Genomic DNA, 21,469 nt, shown 5'->3' on the forward strand with positions numbered 1-21,469 from the left:
AAGTGTATTTTTTTTCCAATGTATCCAGTTTGTCTTCTATGGTCGTTAGTTCAGCCCGGATCCCTTTCAGCATACCGACTGATTTGGACATCAGAACCCCTCGGACCAATACTTTGAAGGATTCCCATACTGTGGAGTACCTCTCTACCGATCCCATATTATTGGTAAAAAATTCCTCTATTTCAGCGTGAAGAGGTTCCGCCACCCCTGGGTCAGCAAGGATCCCACCTGGCATTCTCCACCTTTTTAAAGGGCTGGGACCGTCTTGTAATGTCAGCTCAAGTATCACTGGGGAGTGGTCGGAAAGTGTGCAGGGAAGAATCTCGCATGTCTTCATCGCTGTGGACATGGCTGCGGATACCAGCAAGTAGACTGTAACATTTGATGCTGGGAGAACCATCAGGGTTGCGGGAACTGAGAAAACCTGAACGGCTTGAGACTGTACCGAGACCTAGAGCAATTAAGCCTGTCAGAGAGCCAGAGGACTTTGAAGAGTCTGAGAACCAGCAGCTTTAATAAAGAGAACTGTAGCAAAAGAGAAACTGGAGGGTTTGAAGCATCTAGTAGCATTTGGAAAAATTGTATGAAAAAAAACGTTTTTTTCCAATGGAGGAGGAAATTGTTTGAAAGAAATTAACATTTGACCAACATAACCTGCAGAGAGGTTGTGAACTCTGTTTTGAGACATTGACAAACTTTGTAAACCTATGGAAACGCCTCATAGCGGTAGGGCTAGGTAAGCGTTTTCTCTTTCTTTTAAATAAAAACCCCTTAACATGACACATAGAAGTCTGGGTTCGTCTTCCGGTTCGCTACATGACCCAGTTATTACTGTCCGACCTGAGACCAAAGTTCAGGGTACATTGACTTTGTATACTCCAATTAACCTCACGTTCAAACCATGCCACATCTTATATAAAACATAACAGAAATTTGAGCTGTTCATTTATTTGTTACGCAGCCAGCTGCGGGTCCCAATATGTTGGGTGAGCATCAGATAATACATCTGATAGTAGTTGCTGCCTTCTAGTTCTTGACTCTCCACGAACCAAGCCAGAAGTACCTATTGTGGCAATTGTACTCCTGCCAGCATTCGTGTTTTACAGGTCTCCGCACATCAGAGTGACAAATGTCCGGTGATGATTTGCGTCCCACCATCACTTATGGCACTCAACACGTGACTGCAAAATGTTTGCAATCCTCTGATTCATTGCTACTTCTGCAATCAGAGCTGCTTCAGCACCACTATGTGTGGGAGGGGAGGACAGCACATTCCACACCACATGGCCGCCCTTCCCTCTCACACCTCATCAAGACCACTGAGGCAATCATGGTCCAAGCATTTGTATAAGAAACTCATTGAGGAACTTGGATTCCCCACAACGGGTCCATGACCACTTACATGTGTTAATGCTGTATTCTCTGTGCCTGACAGCAATCATGCCAATACATTCAATTTCTTGGTGCAAGGCCGCAATTACAAGGTAGAGAGAGGGGTTTGGGGGTACAGCAGCAGCAAAGCACCAGGCATATGTGTGGCTTTTCCAGCACTGCCAAGCTGCAATATTACAATACCAGCCTATTCCACACTTATCGTTACAATTTAGCCTGATACCTATATAATCAAAGAAAGATACCTCCTCTGTCCTGTGATCTTCAACTTGTGAACATAATCTTGTCCTTGTTTTAGCATTTTCCCCACACAGCATAACTTTTTGTTTTGCTACAATTTATAGTCAGCAATTTTAGGGTACATATTCTGACTCCTCAATCCACACCTTCTAATCTAGGTGATGCATTAGGGGACTATCTCAAAACCCTTGTCATAGAGCCCTTTATGTAATCCAAAGCCACTTCTGTATCTATGAAGAAACACGCCTTTCATTATGTTCAGCCTTGCAGGTAAAATGGCATATTTCACCACTCCATCACATAATGCATGCTTCCGGACATGAAACATTTTCAGGATCTGCTGCATTTCCACTTGCCAGGTCTGGATACATACTGATCTGGCTGTTTTCCATTCTTAAAACACCCTCTTCTCTTGCTGCTCGGAGGAATGTGTCCTTGTCTTTATAATTTAATATTGTGGCTATAAGTGGTTGGGGTCTGCTGCCATAGCAGCACAGGGCCCAAAGCCTTATGCTTTCACTCCACTATGAATACCAGGAGTATCGAACAGCGTTTGGAAGCAGTTGCCTTAAAATGTTTTCCAGAAATTGAGCCATCAGCAATTGTGTATTTGACTCAGCAATCCCCAGGATACAAATGTTATTGCAGTGGGACAGCCCTCATTGGTCTTATGGCCTCATCATTGCCTGCTTCTCAGCACTTTCCATAGATTTAATTCTCTCATCCGTGGTTTCAGATGTATTCTCCAGTACTCAAAAACAGTGTTCCAGTTCACTAGTTCTCGGGACCAAAACCTTCATCTATTGCTGAAAGAAGCCCATTAACTAAAACCAAATCTATATTATTAGATAGCTCCTCATTTATTTTTTTCATGACTTTTAGAACTGCTAATAGTTCTGAAGATGGAGATCAGGCCATTATCTCCACTTCCTGTTCCTGTTCTTCTCTTGCTGCCCAGGACCCTGTTCCCAGTCGTGTCCCTGATCGGAGCAGTCTCCCTCCCTGCAGCAAACTCTTCCATTTTAAGCTCATGTTTCTGTTGCCTTTTCATTCTTTACTTATGCAGCTTCAATTGCTGATGCTTGAACAACAACTTTTCTTGAACAATATTTTTCTGATGTGTACATTTTTGTATCATTTTATTTTAGTATGGGTGTATTAGATAGAGCCTCCGATTCTGGTAACATGTACGAAATGTTAAAAATAAAGATTCTTCTGTGTACTGTGGCAAAGTTCTGTGTCTCTCTCTCAGGACCTTCAGTGTGCCAAACAATGGAGCCCAATGCCTCCCTAAACTAGTGGGTTATGGGCATGGGAGAGGGGAGGGCGGTATGGCAAGGAATCTATCATCAACCTCACTTAGTCCCGGTCTCAGGGCAGAGGACAGTGACATGACACCAACTAGCAGCACAGCACAGCCCCTACACAAAGCAGAGAAAATATTGGATCAGTGAAATCGAGCTCTTCCCCAACCCCAATGTACAGTGCTTTCGCTGAATATGACGATTCTGACCTAGTGACCTTTTAAAGGAATTGAGGAATGGCGGTCCTACTGAACCGACAAGGCTCCCCCACTCTGCTCTCCTCGTGTTGGCGGAGGAATTCCATCAAAACCTATGGCGAGAAAAGGAGGGCTTCATGTAGGACCGCCTGTGGTATAAGGCCTGTCACACAGCAACAGTTAAAATCAGGGAGTCCATGACAACCAGAGAGTGGACCATTCAAGAGGAGGAACAAGCATTTCCCAAGACCAACATCCGAACTGGGAGCCATCTGCAGATGTGCAGCCCACCAACCCATCCCTATATCAGATAGCTGAAGAGACACATCTTCATCTTTACTTCCTTTACCTAGAGAGGGTCTGGAAGGCAGGACCAGGGTATGGCGAGAATAGTCCAAGGGGATGGGTGGGCCAAAGCCAAGTCTCACAGCAGGGCTGTAAGCCATCCTGGGTGTTAGAGCCCAACAACCAAATCCATTACAGCTGACACACACAAGTTCCCTTTCACCAGACAGAAGCTGGGAGGTGGGGCCTTAGCTATATAAAAACCCAAGGGCTCTGCCTGAGGTTAGAACTGGTTGGATTAGGAATTGGAGACCGGAGACAGAAGAAGGGAACTGTGTATGACAAGTCTGGAGGAGAAAGCAGGAGGGCATAGAGTAGACATGGAGCCTAGGAGGCTGGAAGAGAGGTGCAGAAGTTTTGGCCATAATGGAGTTTGGGAACTGGAGGAGAGACCAAGGGGAACAAACTGGGGAGCCAAGAGAACTGGAGCTGGTGGAATGGAGTGAGGGAGGGGTGGCTAGCATTTTGTAAAGGTGACATGGGAGAAAGGAGTGCCGAAAGAAGTGAAGATGGTGATAGTGGGAAAGATCTGGAGATGAGTGATAACTGTGCCCAAAGGTGTGAAGGATAGTGGGTGGGAATACACCTACGAGATGTGGTTTGAACAGGAGAACATTCCATCATGGGAAGGCTGTTATTTTGCAGAAAGCCAGATTGCAAAGTTTGACAGTTTAAATGGGAAGAAGAACAAGTGCATCCAGGGAGTTTATGGGGAGGAATAGGAAAGCAGGATCATCAAAGTTCAGAATGGACTAACCTAGAACGACTAGAGGTTGCGATCCTAGAGTAGTAGTTGGCAACACACGTGCCCTACCGAGCATTCTTGGCCCACATCCAGGAATCTAGGAAGTGAACACGATGGACCCCCATTCCACTGTTTCTTCTGGAACAGGAAAACAAGAAATTCCCAGGGGGAGACTACCTCGAAGATCACACCAAGGTAATCACTGTCAAGACTCACTCACAGTGATCCAGCAAGAACAAGGGATGAAGGAGAAAGAAAGGGAAGAAATCCCAGTCAAACCAATTATCTCACCACTGGGCCTCTCCTGACCCTTTTCAATTGGATTGTATGCCTTTCCATTTGTTATTTTGCCCCCACACTGTAGCAGTACCCTAATAAACCACATTAAAGTTCCTGTGTTTGTCTGGCCACTGATCCCCATCAACTATGTGAGGGCACATTCCAAATATCATTGTAGATGTGTGCTTTACAACCCAGATCGTATAACTTATATTGTTATTGGTGTTGAGTGAAAAGTCAATGATGCTTTTACATGTTTTTTTTCTTACCAGGAAATTTCCAGATTTTTCCGTGTCTGAAAGGCTCAATTATAATTTGTGGCATGCTGGAGTAAAGAGTCGGACACAGGGATGGCATTTTCACTCGAATCTTTATTTAATTAATAATGAAAAAAGCCTGTCCCTCCCTATCTCTAAAGGGTTTTACCTACCTAACTAAAGAATAACTTGGGTGCTCATCATCAGGGCGGATATCAAACTCAAAATGTCCATCCTCTGTCCAAACTAGCCTAATCTAGCCCTACTACTAACAAAAGACATTAACATAAATAGTTTCAGGAGAATGACTGGTTCAATGGGACCAGCCCGGTGGGCGTGTTTCTATCAGATTTGATAACAGTTCAATGTCTGCACTTATAGTCAATTACAGGAGAATGACTCCCTTCTCCTGGTTCAACATTTCATTAACTGATATCTTATGCTGGTCAAATTGGTCAGCCCCCAGGCTTTAGTTTGGTAACATTTCGCCCTATTTTCTGATTCAACAATTACATGGATAACCAGGAGAATGACTCCCTGCAACAGTTTATTTTATCAACTTTGGCAATTCTTTTCAGGCTTCTTTCAGGGCTTGCCTAAATGTTAAACACTCCTTCTGGTTCCAATACACAGTCATACCTTGACTTTTTTTTTTAACTTTTCTCTTGTCAGTGAATACAAGGGGAATTGTTCCCAAAGTGCCCTTGTTTCCTTCTAACACTGACAAAGGAGACTGTTCTGGTGGCACTCTTTATCTTTAGCGCCCCTTTTGATGAGTGTTGAGGGAGACTTCTCCCAATATGCTCTTCTTTTTTGCCTCTTTGACAACAACTGAGATGAAGATCACTTGTGATATAATCTTCACAATTGGTACTTTTATCACAACTCTGGAGATGAGGGAGATGAGGGATTTACTCCTGAGGCTGTCTCTGAATTCAGTAATCTTGTACAACTACTGAGACGAGGGAGATTACCCCCAATGTCTTCTTTACATTTAGCACTATTGACACAACTACTGAGACTCCCGTTACTTCTTCTCTCATGGGGGCACTTCACTGGTTCTTTCTGAGGTGTTGGGATGTTGCATTCTCGCTCACTTTGCTTCTCCTTCCGCACTCCACTGCTGTGCTTTGACTCAGCAGAGTCTCTGGCCAGGCGGTGTCAGTGCAGTTAATGGACCACTCAATCCACCTCAATCCACCTCCTCGAGGTCATGCCACCGATGGTCAGGTACCTGTTTCCAGTCAGGCCTGCTCTCCTCTACCCTGCTGTTGGCTTCCTCCCGACTGAAGGTTTGCTTCTCCAGCATAGCTTCTTGCTTCTAAGTTCAAACTTCCCCCGTCTGCTAGGCTTCACGCCTGCTTCGTCTCTTAGTGAGTCCTTTCTCCATTTTTATGTCGTACAGCTCGGTCCTCCCCAACGAATTTCCTTGTTTGTGTCCATTGTGTATTCTTCATGGCTCCTATGGGTCACCTCTTGCCAGTACCTTCTGTACTTGGCAAAGGAGTAGTTTGCATTACTCCATCGGTCTTCTTCATCAAAGTACTCTTGGAAGATGACTTGAGATCAGACTGTATGTCCATTTTAGTCTTCCTTATCTTGGTGGTATCAATTCTTACATGAAGGAAGGAAGGAGTATTGCGATAACATACAGTAGTACATTCAGATTGTCGCTCAGCAGACTTTATGATCTCAAGGATACAAGGCTTAGGGAGTTACATCACAGGCAGTCCTTGTCCCCATGAGGAGCGCCTCTCTCTGTGAGGTCCTGCTTTCCGCCACCCAGAGGGGGAATGTTGCGTAGTGGGCTCGCCTCCCTAGCCTCACAGGGAAGGGCTCCGCCCTGGGGAGAAGTGATGTGATCCCACAAATCATCACGAATTCCATAGTTGGATCCTCTGCAGCTGGCTCTGGATTTGTGAATTTTGAGTGTAGGCATGCAGTCTCTGCAAAACCAGGCACAAAACAGGGCACACTTTCTACCTAAAATGGGAACTTATTCAAAGTGAGACACATTGCTTACTGTGATTAATCCTGTTGAGTCATCACTGATTCCCTGACGATAGTCTCCCCCCCACATGGCCAGGGCATGGCAGCCACCACCTGATCCTGGGGATGGTATTATGGGGGAGGATATTGTGGGAGGGGATGACTACCAGCAGAAGGTGATGACTCCATTAGGAGAGACGCAGTATTCCCCCCTTTTGAAGAAAGCACCATAACACCTAAATTGCTGATGGCATACTGCCATACTGAACAGAAAGCCATTCATACCTCAAATACACATAATTCATATTTAACGTCCTTTGTCTCTGATGTTTTTGTTCTAAACAACAATCCTACGGACTCGAACGCCCATAACACCTCAAGTACTGAAACGAGGAAGAGGAAGAAGGATTTGATATGGATTGATTGAAACCCCAAGCAAAACATGCATATTAGTTGTTACAATGAAATTGAAAAGGAATGTGGGAGTCCCTCTACTGAGAACGAACTTTGCTTCTATGGAATTTGTTCCACTTGGGAGGGTCTACAACCACGTTTTATCTCACTGCAACCTTCACAGAGGAGAAATAAACATGTGCATATCAGTCTTTGGATGGCTATTTCACCTCTGTGAAGGTGAGCTTTAAAAATGGCTTTTGCTTTCAATTGAAACTCATAGAAGAGAGAAGCAGAGCGGGCGAAGTGGGAAGCAGAACCACTGGTGAAGGCAGCAGTTCAACCAGCAAGTGAATGCCAAGCCGGTGGGAAAGCTGAAAGAGGGTCTGCAAATCGGGAGACGCCAGCCCAGAGTGAAGACTTCACTGCAGCAATGTGTCACGTAACGGAAACGCCATCAAACACCGGTGAGTCTGTCCAGTGATGATGGGAACCCTGGCGCATACCGACAGGCATATGAACAATTAAGAATTCATTTTGAATAGCGACCAAGAAAAATAGAGAGACAGAATTTGCACAAATCATCATGCATGAGATGACAATATGGGGAAAGTCTGAGCAAGTATTGCCACATGTAAATGAACACTGGTGAAGAAGTTAAGACAGAACTTGAACAAGTCTCCTTATATTAATGACAATATGGAGAATGTTGAAACAAGTAGTATCTAAATCCAATGAAGTATAGACAGTGCAGGAATACAACTGTGCTATACTGAAAGACAGAGAGAACATTGAAACACGTCCTGGTAAATAAAGTCTATCAGGCTGTAAGCCTTTGGCGAAGACACCTGGCAGTAGAGTATACCATGGGATCTACAAACTCCAGAGAGCGATACCTGGCAGGGGAGTACACCAGTTAACCCATTTAAAGTACATGAAAGCAAAAGACATTGTAAAATGATACATGGCAGGAGAGCATACCAGGGGATATAAAGAATCTACTGAAGGATTCCTGGCAGGGGGGTATACCAGGAAGTCATCCTTCCGAGGTTATATAAAAGAGACATTTTTGCCATCCTTGAAACAGTTGTTGTATAAAAGAGACACTTTTATCAGCCTTGAGAAGTTGTTGTATGGGAGAGACATTCCTGCCATCCTTATGGAAACACTGTATGAAAAAGACACTTTTTCCATCCTTCCTGAAACAATCTAGGGGAAGGGAACCCTCCTCTAGATACAAGGACTCCTCCTGGGAAAAAACCTTTTTGTTGGATTCATCTATTTGCTTTACATGTGAACACTTATTGGATAAACCTAGATCAGAGACATTTTTCCTTACACATCTTAGTTGTTCATTTCTAGTGAGATGGTCAGATAGGTTTGGGACACATGGATAGTTTACATCATTTTGACGACAAGACACAGACTGATCTTTAGTTTTAGTTTCCTAGGCAGGGAAACTATCTTTAGGATAGGGACAGATATGCCTTTATCCAACCCCTTTCTTTTAATAAATATGTCTATTGTTGAAAATACTACACTTTGTGTCTGCCTCTCATTTCTGACCCCTCACATCACCCAGGTCACCATATGTTGCCCAATCACATGTCTGTATTTGGCACACTCTTTAAGCAGTAGTTTATTGAAGTACCTTCCACACTGAGTTGGAAAGTGACACAGGCATTTAGCACTTCATTTAAACTATTACAGCTTGTGGACATCCAATCCAACCTGACAGGAACCAGCATCTTTCTCTTTTTTCTTTCTATTTTATGTCTATTTGTTAGCAAGGAGGCTCCTGGTAAACAAATGGGCACACTGACTTTAACTTGAGGTAATCACTCAGCTGGACTGTGAATTATCCCACTCTATGCTACAATATGTGCCACCACAGTTTTCTGCATCTCCTGGAATAGAAAGCCTGTTAAGATAGCTCCTTCATGAGGCTATTTGCATGACACTCCCATTTAGACGATACCCATGCTATTGTTCATTCCTCCAGCAAGCCTGATTGGAATTATTTTTATGAGCTTCAATGTCATGGTAAACTTGGAATATGGATTTCCAAGACAGAAAGCTGTGGAATTTCCACCATCGTGGAAGAACGGAAGACTTCTCTATGTGCCTCATAGGACCATGGGTAGATTATCTGAGCAGAATATGGCATGCAATCTCCAAAAGTAGAATTAAACATAAACAAAAAGAGCCCTTCTTTTCCATGCTTGGAATGATGACCTCATCACAATGTACTTGTAGCTACACTATATAACAGCCCCTTTGCTCAAAAAATTGCGGCAATTGTACTTTACTCCATGTGCATCCTCATCAGCTGTTCGCGTCTTCAATTTCATCACTTTATCCCATCCCTGTGTTGAGAATGCAGACAGCAGTCAATCTTGCTCTAGTACCTCCAAATAGAACTCTAATTCTTTTACCTGCATTGTATATTATTGCTATTGAAAAGCAGCAACGAGTTACCCTGATATTAGGAGAATTTATGTGAGAGTACACTAACAAAATATACTAGATAATATTTTTTGTACTGCTTCATTAAACTTGTTTTTTTATTGTTACATTGAGTTTTGGATTTTTTTAAAGCAAATATCAATCCATGACAATGGAAGTTGCATTATTTGCAGATTGCGCAGCTGAAACAGGCCTTAGAACAACAGAACAACAAATCCAAAGAAGCACTGAAGGAGTTAACAGTGCAGTCCAGTAAGGAAAAAGACAAGCTTTGCCAGGATCTCCAAGACAGCATCAAGCAAAGCCAAACGATGAAAGCCCACATGGAGGCTGTTCATCAGCGAGCCCTGAAGACTATGGAAAGAAGCAAGAAACAAGAAGCCAAGGTAATCAGAGGAGAGTGGTTCTCTTTGTGCCTCCCTTGATGGAGCCCTGCCTTGCATTACTTTGGTTGTGCTTTTTCATAATCGCAGGAGACTGAAGAACGTGTCAAGAAAGAACGCACTGAAAGTTTAAGACTCCTGAATCAGTCACACCGACTAGAAATGCAGGCCTTGGAAGAAAAAGCAAGAAGAGAACTTCAGGCAGAGCGTGACCGTGTTCTGAAACAGCAGTCAGCTCTTCTAGGTAAGGACTAGTATGCCAACATTTATAGCAAGCTGCCCAGGACATACGTTCAGCTGGAGGTTTTGTACTTCTCCTAAATGCTTTTTTTTTTTACTTCTGGGGTAAGTGTCTCACTATACAACAGAATTCTACGTTTCACTAAAATAAAGCTGATTACACCTTTCTAAAACATATATCAGCCCATGACTACTTGCCATGCTACGCAAAGTGAAATTGTGTCACCCTTCCCTCCCCACTCCTCTGGCAAAGGACCCAGATGTGCTGCTTGGAGTGGAAATCTGGGCCCCTGTGCTGTTGTCATCCAAGATAGCTGCCTAGAGTTTTACAGTAGAAGTGGCTCTGAATTTCAGACTCCAAATTCGCTTGCAGTTATAAGGCTGAAATTGTTATAGATGAAAATGTCTAGCATGAATGCTGCCCATCCAAGCTTTAGTACTGTTTAATGCACAAAGAATATTATTCTCATATATGTAATGGACATCTTCTCGTGCTGGTAGCAGGGTTCAACATTGCTGTGAGCTCTTTAGCCCCTGCTTGTAGCCTAGAAGAGTCAAGTAAGCTTGAACCTAACAGCTACCAGGAGCTACTTTTGACACCCCATGTCTACTGGTTCCATACAAGAATCGCTATGTGACATTGGGCCTCATTATAAGTTGGCCGGTGCGGTAATAACGTGGTGGTAATAACGTTTACCCGCACTTTGCCCCACCGGCCAACTACAAGTTTGCCGGTGGGGCACTGATTTACCTAAGAGCTGGAGCTGGAGATAAATCAGGCGCCTTACACTCAAAAATCACTGGTATTACCAGTGTTGGTAATACCGGAAAATCCCCCCATGGAGCTCAATGAGACTCCATGGAATGGGGATTTACAAACATTGCTGCCACTTGTAATCTGGCGGTCATACTGCCGGACCAAGTGGTGGTAACGGTAATATAGTTTGGTGGTATCTGGGCGGATTTACCGCCAGATAACACCAAACTTGTAATGAAGCCCATTTGCTCTGTGTTTGGTGATCTGCATAAAGGAACATTTGACAGATCTAAAAGATATTTAAAGCATAATGTTATGATACATAACGGGCAGTTATAAGTTATCGTTGGCATTTCATGTCCAAGTTATATTTCGGCCATGCTGTTTTCTCGTTGGCTTAGGTAGCTCCTTCTGCCTGGGGGATGGCTGGTACCCAGGAGCCGATTTTAGCTTCTTGTCATAATGTCTTTTTTTCAAGGCTTGTTGTATAGTTGAAAGCCAGGACAGTGTGAGGGAAAATATATGTTTGCAGTGGAGATTCACCATTTAATCGCCAAAGAACATCATCTTACACTTTTAATCATCAGCCAGTGGCCAGCCGTCAACTAGCAGCGAGTAAGTAAGGTAGGAGTGGCCCGGGTTAGGAATAGAGCCTTAACTCTACCCTGAAACCCTGGCCACATAGCAGACTCTCAGACCTAGGTGTGTTTTTCTCCATTAAATACATTGCATTGTAAAGTCTTTACAATTGCATTGTGAAACCTAGGCTTTTTTCCCCACTATCAACGACAGGGATGGACCGTAGGATAGAGGATGACAAATCGTGCTCATTTATCTTTTTATAAATATCAATAAATGATTCAATCGTACTTCATTAGTCTTTTTAATCAATCAAAAATAACAATTTGATATAAAATATATCTTTCAATAAAAAGACATTACATTCTAACTTTGGTTCATCAGCATTCATCCCTACCATACACACACTCATTCACATTCTTTCTGATCATACACTAGATTACATTATATTAATAACCTAATACACTTGCTCACAATCTACAATTTTCAACGTAAACAATATTGAATTCTCTCTGTCTGCATATAATTATTCAAGCAGACTTGATGGTCGACACGTGTTTTGGTTGTAACTTTTCAGACTTTAGATATGTCCACTTTGTATATCAACATTCGTCAGGACATAAATGGGAAATTCATTAGGTCCCATTTCACATTGTAGGGTGAACCACACCTCTTAAAAGAACAAGAGTAAAACCTATTGTAAAATCTGTCAACTAGTCATCCTCTCTTATTTATCATAACACTCTCATTGTGGCTGGTTATGACTAACAAGTACTCAAATAAACCGTACCCACCTCCATCATGTAGTAGCGGTGTGGGCACGGAATTGGTGGAATAATCCTGTCTGCAATTGTACTGGTGTCCCGAATAAATAAGGACCAACCTACAAGGTGCAATACATAAGACCCCATTAAATCAGATCTTTTAGTGATTACAGTCCTGGTATAATAATCCGTTAATATACTCACTTCTGAATCAACAATAGATCATTCATTGCTGCCCTCTGATCTGCGCCATGTCTCAAGGATCACAGACTCAATTCAGAAAAAGTACACCTTTAGCGTGGCCAGCAAAGTCCACGTAGCACTGACTATAGAGTAATATTTCCACTTTCCCACTCAGCGGATCGTATAATTTTCATCATGGTCACCAAATATGAATCAGACATTTCCTGCAAGGCAAGAAACATACGTTTATCTTAATTCCGACCCTGTGGCACCCCTTCACTTATATACCATACCATAGGGTCGCTTACATCTATATCCTCAAGGTCTTAATCCAAAGTGGGGATGTGGTGATATTCCAATTAGTCCCCCTTCTTCTCTCCCAGCCGGGATTGCAATGTGTTTGTGTCACGCTCACCTAGTCTCCACAGGGGCGTAGCACGTGGCTGCACAAATGATGTCTGAGCTGGCGTGGTGCTGCATGATTGGTGATGTCGCTGCGACTTCTCCCTTGTTATCACCCTCCCGAGGCTTTGGTCTGCAAGGTCAAAATAAGGTATTAGCGACTGGGGAGGGAGTTGAGTTGGACTCACCTCCGCCACCACCTGATGCCCTTCTCCGCTTGCTCTCACCTTGAAGTTTTTTAAGGTAGGCTCTCCGTCCTGCAATCTAGCAGGGGCGTGAATAACAGAGTCTTTCCAGGATCGAGTTACTTCACTGATCCGATGAGCGATTGCCGAGTCTTGGAGAGCTTGGTCAAACAGGTAAGTCTCTATGCCAATGACTGCCTGGTATAAAGTCTTTGAGTCTTTATTTCTCCAGCATGGGGTCTGGCATGGATTCACATGCTCATGAATATTCCCCGTCGTCAGGCTGGGAATCCTCGGTAAAGAAAAAAAATCAGTATCAGTTTCATTTCTGATCTGTCTTTCTTAGTAGTAACCAATCACTGATCTCTGGGTCATATTGCCCACTGACTGTCCTCTCCCTAAGTCCCTCCCCTGGCAGCCATCCTCAGATTTACTGCACGTTGGGAGTCCTTGTGCTTTAGCTCTCGAGCTTTTCTGCATTTTCGCACTTTTTCCAAAGAGATTTTCTAATTTTTCATTTAAACAGAGCCTCAAGCTCCACCGTTTCTCCATCCGATCAACGGGGACCCGTTTCGGATTTTCTACGCCCCTCAAGGGTGAAGTTTTCATCGAGTTACGCTTCTTGGAGGAGTCCAGGCCTACCCGGACATGGCCCAGGAGAAAGGAAGCTCAACGCCCGGAAAGCTGTTCAGGGTTTGTCCTGGATGCCAGCTACAGAATGTGTTCAAGGAGGACGAGCATTCGAAATGCCTCTACTGCCTTCATGAGGACAATACGCACGTGGAGAAGGAGAAGTCTGAGCGGTCTTCTAAGTCCTGTGAGGGCGCCCCGGCGACGGGGGTCCTACAGAAGGCAAAGCACCGCGAGTCCGCGGGTACGGGGAGCACCGAACTGTCGGGCTCCTCGGCTGCCAGGCAGGGCGCATCCTCTCCGGTGCCATCAACCACGAGCCAACGCTCTGGCTCGGGGAAGAGGAAAGCCGAGAACCCGGCGAAACTTCTGGAGAGGCCCCGGTCAAGCTCAAAGGATCCAGCCGAGGGGGAGCGAGGCGGTGACCCTCCCCCCTAGGTGAAGGCCACAGGCCCACAGAAGGTGGTGAAGGCGTTGATTCACCCAGCTAAGGCCTCTATCGAGGAAGTCGCGGCGGCTCTGACACAGCCTGTGGAGGCTACATCAGTGGAGGCGACCTCAGGGCCCAGAGTTTCCCTGCCACCGCAGAGGGAAGCCTCTTTCAGGCCCATCGAGAAGTCCCCCATGAAGACCCCAGCGGAAAAAGAAGGGGGGGGCGGTGGCCATCGTGGATACAGATGGAGCTGGTTGAAGTCTTTGGTGGGCCTCGACGAGGGCGTTGAAGAGGCTCGGTCCCACGGGAAGGATCCCGACGAAGAGGACGACGAGAGCAACGGCGGCGCCCGTCGCTTCCGGAGCCGCAGGACAACTCGGCGGCCATTTTGTTGGCAATACAATCCTTATGTACGGAGATAAGGACGAGATTGCCCCTACCACCGACGGAGGAGCCGGAGCCAGGCCCGACGGAGGAGCCAGAACCAGGCCCGTCGGGAAGTCCCACAAACAAGAGGAGACAGACCCATCCAGCCCCGCCTTTTCAGCCCTCTCGGCCTGCTCAACCTTTGCCTCCATCCCCCATCCCTGGGGATGACGGGAACGGACACGGCCACGATGGGCACGGATGACGACGGTGGTGACGACGGGACAGATCTCCCATCGCCTCCGACTCGGGCCTCCCCGCTCGACGAGATTGGGTCCTTCCAAGCTATGATTGCCAGGGCATCCGAGCTTTTCCAGCTCTGCCCCGAAGAGAAGAAGGAGGGGTTCCTTTACCAACGCCGCAAGGCCAAGAGGAAGACGGTCCTCGCCGTGCCTCTGCTGGATGACATCTGGGACGAGGGACTCACCCTTCTCAAGAACCAGTCTACGACGCCTGCTAAGAGGGATTGGTACGAGAAGAAGTACCAGGTCCCTGACGCGTCCCCCCTGTGCCTTAGGGCGCAACCGACCCCTGACTCGGTCGTCTCAGCGGCGGGCAAGAAGAAAGCGGGGGGGGGCATTGGCCTCAACGTCAACTTTCCCGCCGGACGGTGAAGGAAAGAAGCTGGATGCGATGGGACGATGAGTTATCTCGTCGGCGGCAACAGCGATTAAGGCGGACAACGCCCTTGCGATCGTGGCCCGCTACGACAGGGAATTGTGGTACAAGGTCGGTTGGACTTCCTTGGAGATCTTGCAGGAAGGTGAGGTGGCGTCGGACCACGCCATAACGGTGGCAATGGACACCGGTTTCCGCCAGCTAGGCAACGGCGTTTGCCTTAGACGGCGAGGGTGGCTCAAGGCGATGGATTTCCGCCAGGACGGACAAACCAAGGTGTTGGACATGCCCTTCGACGGGAACAACCTGTTTGGGAAACAGTGGATGAGTCCCTCCAAGCCATCAAGGCAGACACGGAGACGGCTCGGGCCCTAGGAATCCTCCAGCAACGACGGCTGTCCTTTCGGAACTCCGGAGGCAAGCAAGGTGCCTCCAAGGGATTCAGCGGTGGCTCCTCTACGTACCACCAGGCGGCCCGCTCCTCGTCGCAAGAAGCCTATAGGGGACGAGGTAAGTCGGGTGGATCCCGCCGTCGTTGCGAGGGAGGCCAAGGCGGCAAGGCGTCCTCCAAGCAAGACTGAACTGACTGTGGCGTCGGGCCCCCATCGAAGCACCCCAGTGGGAGGCCGGCTGGCGAAGTTCGTCAGCGTGTGGGAGTCCATCTCCACTGACCATTGGGTGCTGGACGCCCTGGCCCAGGGGCACGCCCTCGAATTTCTAAAAAAGTGCCCCCGCATTCCTCCCGTGGCCAGGAAGGAAAACCACGTCCCTCAACTACTACTGGAGTTAAGGGCGATGCTCAAGAAAGGTGCCATCAAGCTTGTCCTGAAGAGGCTCCGGGGCTCCGGAGTATACTCAAGGTACTTCCTCGTGAAAAAGACGACAGGAGGATGGCGGCCCATCCTGGACCTGCGACGACTGAACAAGTACAAGTACAAGTTCCTGCCGTCATTGGATTTGGAGGATGCATACTTCCACATCCCCATTCTAAAAGGACACCGAAAGTTCCTCAGGTTCGTGGTCCAAGGACGGCACTACCAGTTCAAGGCCCTCCCATTCAGATCGAAGTCGGCACCCAGGGTTTTCACCAAGTGCCTCGCACCAGTGGCGGCGCGGCTGCGCCTGCAGGGGATCAACGTCTACCCCTACCTGGACGATTGGCTCATCTGTGCAGGGACAAGGGAACTCACCGTAGAACACACGGCGAAGACCGTCCAGCTACTCACGGACCTGGGGTTCTCCATCAACTTCCCGAAATCCCACCTGGTCCCCTCGCAAAGTCGCACTGTTTCTGGGAGCGAAGCTTGACACAGTGGCTCGTATGGCCTCGCCGTCGGAGGAAAGGACGAAGGCCATCCTGGGCAAGGTGCAGCGTCTGCTGGCCACGGACGTGGCCAGTGTGAGGTCCATCAAGTCCCTCCTCGAGATGATGTCCTCTTGCATATATCTCGTGCCCCTGTGCAGGCTTCGGATGCGCCCTCTACAGGAGTTCCTCGACGCCCACTGGATCCAAGTGACGGGCAGCTTCGAGGACAGGATCCCGGTGTTGGGGGACCCACGCACATCTGGTGGCAGGGACAGACTTTCATATCCCGGTCCACCAGGTAACGGTGACGACGGATGCCTCCCTGGAGGGGTGGGGAGCGCACACCGGAGATCTTCACACGAGAGGCCTCTGGCTCCCGGAGGAGAAGCCGCTCCACATCAACATCCTGGAGCTCCGTGCAGTGTTCTGGGCCCTCAGGCCCTCAGGTCCTTTCTCCCATCCATCAAGGGCAAGGTGGTGAGGATCTTCACCGACAACACCACCACAATGTTCTACATTCGGAAGCAGGGCGGAACCAGATCCCCTGCCCTATCCAAGGAAGCCCAGGATCTGTGGCATTGGGCCGTTGCCCAAGGGATGTTTCTGGTGCCGTTTCATCTGGCAGGGATAAAAAACACCATCGCCGACTCACTCAGCAGAGAGCTGCGCTCGTGCCACAAGTGGGAACTATGCCAGGATCAAGTGGATCGACTCTTTCAGCGATGGGGCAAACCCCAGACCGACCTGTTCGAGACGGCGACGAACTGAAAATGCCAGAGGTTCGCCAGCAGGTTTCCCCGGCTGATGAGCATGGGCGATGCCTTCTCGTTCCCCTGGGACGGCCTGTTCCTATATGCGTTCCCTCCGTTGCCGTTGCTGCTCCGACTCATCAACCAGCTCAAGAGGTCCCGGTGCAAGATGATCCTCGTCGCACCGGCGTGGCCGAGGCAGATCTGGTTCCCGGACCTTCTGGACTTGTCAGCGTCCCCACCGGTCAAGCTGCCGACGGGCGCAGATCTTCTATCCAGAGAAGGAGGCGCCATCCTTCATCACGACCCGGAGTTGCTGAACTTGCAGGCCTGGCTCCTGCAGCACTAGAGTTTGGAGGGTACGATATCCCGGCTGACTGCAGAGAGGTTCTTGCAAAGGCCAGGGCGTCCTCAACTCTTAAGTGCTATGGACATAAGTGGAAGAGGTTCTCTGTCTGGTGCCGTGTACAGAAGATCAACCCTCTACGGATTACGGCACCTCAAGTGCTACCATACCTACTGTCGCTGACCAAGGCTGGACTAGCTCACGCTTCCAACAACATACATCTGGCAGCGATCTCCCGATACACCAGAACTACAGGACGGCCGTCCTTGTGGTCTCATCGACTGGTTAAGGAATTTATGAAAGGACTGTTCCGATCGTTCCCGCTGGTGAAGGCTCCAGCCCCGGCGTGGGAGCTCAACGTGGTGCTAACCAGGCTCATGGGGCGCCATTCGAGCCATTGCATTCGGCTCCTTTGAAGTTCCTGTCATGGAAGACAGCGTTCCTGGTGGCCATCACCTCTGCACAACGCGTGGGAGAGATTCAGGCCCTATCCTGCAAGCCCCCATACTTGACCTTTCACGATACGAGGGTGGTGCTGAGGACGCACCCCTCCTTCATGCCCAAGGTGCCGTCAGACTTCCATCTTAATGAGCCCTTGGTGTTACCAGTTTTCTTCCCGTCGCCTTCGTTGCCGGCTGAGAGGACTTTGCACTCGCTGGATGTAGCTAGAGCGCTTAAGTTCTAAGTGGACCAAACGAAGGGTTTTCAGAAGACATCACAGCTGTTTGTGAACTTTGGACCTGTGAACCAAGGGAAGGCTCTCTCGAAGGCTTCCATTTCCAGGTGGCTCTCCGGCTGCATCATGCACTGTCACCGGTTGGCAAACCGGCCGTCCGAGAGCCCATTCGACCGGAGCGATCGCTGCTACTATGGCGTTCTTGTCTGGTGTACCCTGCTGGACATCTGCAAGGCTGCTACGTGGAGGTCGACGCACACCTTCATGAGATTCTACTGCGTCGACCGGGATTCCACGGAGGAGTCCAGAGTCGGCCAAGCAGTGCTACGCAACCTGGTCGCCTGAAGTTGGACTGGTGGGGAGGTAAGAGTTGCTTGATGTTGAGTTTATGTAATGCTTAATGTTGAGCTTTTTGCCACCTCCCGTGGTTGTGCATGTGTGTACTGCTATGTATTCTTATATTCATGAGCATGTGAATCCATGCCAGACCCCATGCTGGAGAAGGAACAAGTTACTTACCTGTAACTGTTGTTCTCCAGCATGGGTCTGGCATGGATTCACATGCGAACCCTCCCTCCTTCCCCGCTGCGGCTCTTCACTTGGTCATACTGCCACTTTACGTGCTACCAAATCTGAGGATGGCTGCCAGGGGAGGGGCTTAGGGAGAGGACAGTCATTGGCTGTGGGCAGTATGACCCAGAGATCAGTGACTGGTTACTACTAAGAAAGACAGATCAGAAACGAAACTGATACTGATTTTTTTCTTTATCGAGGATTCCCAGCCTGACGACGGGGAATATTCATGAGCATGTGAATCCATGCCAGACCCATGCTGGAGAACAACAGTTACAGGTAAGTAACTTGTTCCTTTGCCCCAACTCCTTTTAATCAGTGTCTTTGTCTTTACTTTCAGGTGCGACTTCGAATGGATTTTGCATGAGGGTTCAAATGGACTTAGAGCACTGAGCAGATGTCCTGCAGGTGAGTGGAAGTGCAAGAATGAAGCGCTGTAAGTCTGAAGTATTGTTTTTCCTTTCCGTGCGTGACTAACCTGTCACTCTTCTTCTTTTGCAGAGGCGGCGCAGCGCTGGAATGAAGAATGGAGAAACCGCTCCGAAGATGCTCTGGAAGGATGCTGAACCCGAGAGGACTCTTACAGCCAGAACGAAGACCGTCCCCTTCAGCCGGTGCGAAGGCCCGGGAGCGGCTGGAAGAAGCTGAAGAAGCAACCGATGGAAGGATGCTGCAGGTAAGGCTTAGCCATTGTACTGACTTGTTTTTCCCCTGCCTTTTTCCCTTCCAGGTACCGATGGATGAAGTCCTGGACGGGTGTGTCTGTAGAAGTTCAGGAACAGAACAGACACGGTGAGCGTTACACTGCAGGAGTGCAGAATAACGCGAAGCGAGTTCTATATGCAGGGCGTGGCTTAAATAGCCTTGCAAGTAGTCCCAGGTAAAGTAGTCCCTTTACCACACCCTGTTCTTTGAATAAAATAGTCCCTCAGCCACACCCTGAGGAAACAGAAAGGCTCAGCCTGGCTAGACTGGGCAAGTAGTTCCACATGATTTATCCCATATTATGAGCCTGAGTCCAAGAGGCTCTGGGGGCTTGAAAAGCCCTTATGGGAGTCGCTGACTGGGGGGGCCCATCAGATCCATGGAGCCTTTAGTGTGAACCATGACAGTTTGTTTGCCTTAGCTACGCATTCGCCATGGTGTCGTTGGTTTATTACTGTGGAAGAAAGGAACACCCATTAGTGTCCATTATTTCTTTCCGACAACGACATGTATTGGTCTACTATTTTAGTTCGTTCTACATTTCTACATTTTGTGTCATGAATGGTAAAAAAATAGTCTCTCCCGTCCCCAACATAAAGTTAAAGTTAAAATGCGAGGATATGTGGATACTCTCTTTTTACAGATATTGAATGGGCACCAAAGTTCCCCTTGTATTCGCTGTTATGTGGTACACTTGGTCCCCCAATAAACACACCATATTTAATGGGCACCAAAATCCCAAACTATTCACTCTTGCGCGATACACTTAGCCCGCTGAAAAAATGCCATATGTCACACAAAACTACTTTTGTTTCCGTAGTACGGTGACTCATTTACTTTTCATCCCGTGTAGTTGCCCTGTCATTTAGAACGTTACTCTTGTGAAACCCATTACACAACCCGTCTTGTATAGTCACAATAGTTCTGTTTTATTCGCAGAACACTCTATGGCCCTCATTACGACCCTGGCGGAAATCGAAAAACGATGGCGGAAATGCAATACCGCCATCGAATAGCGCTCGGTGCAATTATGACCCGTCACCGTAAAGTACGATGCCATTAGCGACACCGTAGTGAACGCCAACGCTAACTGCACCAAGTACGCGCACGCGCGCCATGCCAAACCGTAATTACCACCATGGCGCAACGGTACGCGAATTCCGACCCTAGCGGACATGTACCTAACGCCATCAAGCATGGCGGAAAGTACCATTCCGCCATGGTGAGAAGTACGGCATCGCGAATCAACCGTAAACGGCCCTACTGAGTGCCTGTACACCACTCCCTGGCCACATTGCACAACTCCTCGTAGGTGCAATGAAGTCACACAATGCAACCAGTGAAATGTACAAGTCACCCATGCATGCCAACGAACAAATGAATCCAGGGGCTCCAAGTGCCTTGTGAGTGGGCATCCATATCTGCCATGGCACCATTGCCGCACTGATGCAGCACAGGCATGTGAAGGTCCAAGTACAGCAACATGAGCAGAAAAATGAGACAAACAAAAACAGAATAGAAATTTACTGCACCACAAAACCACCAAGGGCCATACAGCCATTAGGTCATGACTCCAAAATACATTCCAGTATTGTGGGCTGCATCCGCAATAAATGACCAGCTTCTTCTTGTGTGACGCCCTGTTCCTTCATGGTACACAGGGGCTACATTCACGTCCAAAAAGGCAACACGGAAGCGCCTAGAACCGCAGGGCCGTCCCATTAGGTAGGCACTAGTCCAGCAGAAAGGACGATATGTTGCTCCTAGCCACTAGCACTGCGTAAGGGCATGTGGCCCATTGGCGATCGTCCCATAAGATCGTAATGGTGCTCCACTGATTGACACGAAGCAGCAGGTGTCGGGAGTAAAAGCCATCTGCAGGAGTGGCGTACAGATGGCAGCGGCAA

The 21,469-nt window shown here is 47.8% G+C and overlaps 1 protein-coding gene across 2 annotated transcripts in view; it reads left to right on the forward strand.

Annotated features, from left to right (window-relative positions):
* Window positions 1–21,469, forward strand: part of FAM184B (family with sequence similarity 184 member B) — an 805,260-nt gene that overhangs the window by 436,908 nt on the left and 346,883 nt on the right. For both annotated transcript variants that reach the window (XM_069631907.1, XM_069631908.1), the window contains 2 exons: window positions 9,781–9,993; window positions 10,081–10,234. In XM_069631907.1, coding sequence (XP_069488008.1) covers window positions 9,781–9,993; window positions 10,081–10,234 — 367 coding nt within the window. The remainder of the gene's footprint in view (window positions 1–9,780; window positions 9,994–10,080; window positions 10,235–21,469) is intronic.

This window comes from Ambystoma mexicanum, chromosome 6q, assembly GCF_040938575.1.
Source record: "Ambystoma mexicanum isolate Mex_15411 chromosome 6q, UKY_AmexF1_1, whole genome shotgun sequence".
Classification (NCBI taxonomy): Eukaryota; Metazoa; Chordata; class Amphibia; order Caudata; family Ambystomatidae; genus Ambystoma; species Ambystoma mexicanum.